This window comes from Phytophthora parasitica (assembly GCF_000247585.1).
Source record: "Phytophthora parasitica INRA-310 unplaced genomic scaffold supercont2.97, whole genome shotgun sequence".
Taxonomy (NCBI): domain Eukaryota; phylum Oomycota; class Peronosporomycetes; order Peronosporales; family Peronosporaceae; genus Phytophthora; species Phytophthora nicotianae.
Window position 1 is genome coordinate 72,463 of NW_008649083.1, and position 4,021 is coordinate 76,483.

Consider the following 4,021-nt stretch of genomic DNA (forward strand, 5'->3'; position numbering starts at 1 on the left):
AATTCTACGTAGTATAACCTTAAACGAAATAGAATACGATACGATGATACTCATTAAGTATCATGTTTTATGACAACAATTTTAAGGGCGGTCAATTCGATACCACTCCTTTAACATCCACGAACTGCGATTTCCCCCGGGCGAGCGCCCGGGTAAGCTGTTTTCCTGAGGAAAAATGCGTGACGAGATTACCGGTATGACCAAAAGGACGTTTCTCCATTGGTTTACTGACTGCTTGTCGATAGTTATTCGTTCCTTGTAGTAGCCATAGATATTTGAGACGCTGTTTTGCTACTTGAGCTAGGGTGGCGTACCCTCTTACTGGGACTGTATCTTCCTGTTAGATGTATTCCTTTATATCACTGGTAGTTATTGTTTTATTTGATATTTGGCACTCCATCTAACCATCTCGAATGTGGTCGGTTCTGCTGTATATTCACCACGTTGACGACGCGGCACAATACCGCATCCTCCAGACTATCTTGTACTTATACGGCGACTTACATGACTTGCTACCACATCTGATACGCTGCTCTATCATACTGTGATCCAGACCCTCGCGTATTTTACATCATCGAGATGGATCTGTGTTCGATAAGAGACCGCAACAAAACGCAAGGCGTTCAAAGTCCCCAACAACTGAAGCTGAGCCCAGCGTACATGGCAGTTCCCCCAGTTGTAAGCTGTTTGTCACGTGAGACCGTTATATTAAATTCGAGTGTAGGTTCGGGTCACACAGCTTCTGTGCTCAATTTACAAACTCCACCATGCCACATTTTGTTATGTCGTGGTTAGGGTATTTTATCTAGTCGGCAAACCGAAAACTACGTTTTAACTGTAAATTCATGGTAAAACTTGCAGTCCGTGTAAACAGAGAGGCGATATTTGGGTCAATGATTGCTTTTGCAGTGAAAGCAAGCTTCCTGCAGTTGTCCCTGATCTTCACTCAACAGCTGAAAGCTATGGAGACCCAGCTTTTATTCTCAACTAGCTAAAACTTAAAGAGAAGGTCTGTTGAGATGGTGTCCAAAGTTTATGCCAGCACTTTTAATAATTGTCCCTAAACACGACATACTACTATGCACGTACAAATTTCCTATTGATTGTGAGCTTAATTGCAATCACGATAAGTCGATACACCCACTTAATCGATGTAGTTCTTCTGAAGTAAAATGTGGGTTTACGAATAATATTTAAAACATTGTGGAAGTAAAAGTATTATTGCCATACTTACAGAATATTATATGTAAAATAAATTCGGTTTTAGAACAAAAAGAAATGTTGTATGCCAATAAAAACTACTGTAACTTTACTTTAAAGAAATTTTGCATTTCTAAATTGTCTATGATAAAAAAACACGAATTTTACTTTAACGAAATTTAGCATTTCTAAATCGTACAAAAATTGCAGTATTTAGAAATCAACGAACGTTGTAGAACTTTCGATTGCGTAATAATATATGCTTGGATGGCATTCAGACGAAAAATAATCCATTAAAATCTAATGGGTTTTTTTCGTCTGAATGCCATCCGAGCCAATCAGCATGCTTCACGACAAGATTTTGGAACTATGTCTAATAAAGCCAACCAAGCCTATATTATTACAACCCAAATTTGGAGTTTTTTTGAGCTGGTTCCGAATAACCCAAATAATCCATCCTGTCAACGCATGTTGAAATTATCAGGTCTGGTTGCTTGATAGGATGCAGTGTACTGTGTCAACTTCAATTCAGTAGCGTACACGCGCCAAAGCTGACGGAGTTTGGCGTTTGAGCACGTGCACGCGATTGACTTAAACATGTCCACGAGCTCTGGCGAACCAGTTCCTCACTTTCAAATTCACCTTCCAGGACTCAACTCTTCAATCACTCAAGCGCCATGGCTACTGATCTCATCATGTCCGGTGACTGCGGCGGCACCAACACGCGTCTATCGCTGTGGAATATCCCCAAGGACTCCAAGCACACCAAGGGCGATATCGCCCCTGGATCGATGCTCTTCTCCAAAAAGTATCTGAACGAGGACTACGCCAGCTTCGCTGAAGTCTGCCACTTGTTCCTAAACGAAGCGAAGCTCGTGGACCAGATCCCTGAAGCCTGCGTACTCGCTTGCGCTGGTCCCATTCTCAAGAACACGGTTGACTTTACAAACGTCGAATTCGGCTGGAAGATCGATGGTCCTGGTCTTGAGAAGGAATTGGGCATCAAGAAGGTTCGTCTGATCAACGACTTCGCCGCGATGGGCTACGGTCTGCTTACACTACGCCCACACGAGTACATTGTGCTCAATGACGCTCCTAAGGACGAGACTGCTCCTATGGCCACTATTGGCGCTGGTACCGGTCTTGGCGAGTGCTTTCTGACTCCTGGTATGGACGGCCAGTACTCGTGCTTCGCCTGCGAAGGTGGCCACACCGATTTTGCACCTGCCGACGAAATTGAAATCGAGCTGTACAACGAGATCAAGACGAAATTGGGCTGCAGTCAGCGTTTCTCGGTGGAGCGTATTGTGTCTGGCCCTGGTCTGGCTACGATCTACGAGTTCCTGGCCAAGAAGTTCCCCGAGAAGGTGGACCCGAAGGTGCACGAGCAGTTCCTGACTGCCAACACGCAGCAGGGCAAGGTGATCGGTGAGAACGCCAAGACGAACGAGCTGTGCAACCAGACTCTGGAGATCTTCGTGGGTGCGTATGGCCGCGAGGCTGGTAACGCGATGCTCAAGTATCTGCCTCGCGGTGGCTTCTACATCACGGGTGGTCTGGCCCCCAAGAACCTGGACTACTTCACTAAGAAGGACATTTTCCTCAAGTCTGTGTTCGACAAGGGTCGTGTGAGTCCTGCAATCAAGGCTTGCCCCATCTACTTGGTCCTAAACGAGGATTTGGGCGAACGTGGAGCCCACTACTACGCGTACCAGTTGCTGAAGGAGGTATAGGAGAGTTGCAACATACCGCACCGAATGTGATTGATAATAAACTCCTTTGTTGCGTCCTGTTCGACGTGGTTTGCATTGAGTTGCCGACGTTGAAGTCCCCGAGGCTGCTAGTGATGTGCAAGGTCTCCCCGCAGTGCTGCCAAGTCCATGCACTTTGTATCAAGTTGCATCAAGTTGGTCTGCTTCGATTTACAGCCCAAGCAGCCCACCGCAGTCTATGCACGAGTTGAAGCAGACCGATACAGGAATCAAGTGAACCGCCTGACGTCACGCACGCGGGCAGCAGCACATGGCCGGGAGCAAAAAAAAACACTCCATCCCATTCGTGTTAACCGGTCTTACAAGCAGCAGCGACGGCAGATCTCGAGAAGAACTATGGACAAGAATCTCAAGGACGAGCATGTACTCATACCTTGACACGCAACTTTTCATTGGTCTAAAATCGCTTTTGTGCGCTGGGATTGGTCACTAGATTTCGAAGCCATCTCTTTTTTTTTTTGGGGCACGCAGCACAAATTAAACTGGCCTACTGTATGGCATACTCCCGTCAAGAGAAATCAACAGATTGTGAAAGTTCAGACTCTGTGCGACAGAAAACGTGCAGAAGACAGCAACTTCAAGACCAAACACACACAAAAAAAAGTCGCGCCAGTTTGCCACGTCGGCAAATAAGATCCTCTCCTTATTTGCCTCGGTCATTCCGGAATTTGCCGTGTCCAGAGCAAAACATTTGCCCCAGCTTTTCTAACAACATGTCCGACTACAGCCTCATCATCTCCGGCGACTGCGGCGGCACCAACACGCGTCTGTCGCTGTGGAAGATCCCCAACGGCGCCACGCAACTCAAGGGCAACATCGCCCCGGGTGATGCCATCTTCGCCAAGAAATACCTCAACGAGGACCACGCGAGCTTCAACGAGGTGTGCCACCTCTTCATGAACGAGGCCAAGCTCACGGACCACGTGCCCGAGGCCTGTGTGCTGGCCTGTGCCGGTCCTATCCTCAACAACACGGTGGACTTCACCAACGTTGAGTTCGGCTGGAAGATCGACGGCGCCAGTCTCGAGAAGGAGCTCGGCATCAAGCAG

General features: G+C 47.1%; 2 protein-coding genes across 2 annotated transcripts in view; both read left to right on the plus strand.

The window, feature by feature from the left end:
- Positions 1-1,689: 1,689 nt before the first annotated feature.
- Positions 1,690-2,933, plus strand: PPTG_18933 (glucokinase; the record flags this gene model as incomplete). The annotated part of the gene is made up of 1 exon (XM_008917256.1): positions 1,690-2,933. Exon 1 carries the CDS (start codon positions 1,878-1,880, stop codon positions 2,931-2,933), a length of 1,056 nt encoding a protein of 351 aa, XP_008915504.1. The 5' UTR covers positions 1,690-1,877.
- A 452-nt stretch (positions 2,934-3,385) lies between these two features.
- Positions 3,386-4,021, plus strand: part of PPTG_18934 (hypothetical protein) — a gene marked incomplete at its 3' end in the record, with an annotated part of 1,406 nt that continues 770 nt past the window's right edge. Inside the window, exon 1 of the mRNA XM_008917257.1 lies at positions 3,386-3,946. Within this exon, the coding sequence (XP_008915505.1) occupies positions 3,467-3,946 (480 nt within the window). The 5' untranslated portion in view covers positions 3,386-3,466. The remainder of the gene's footprint in view (positions 3,947-4,021) is intronic.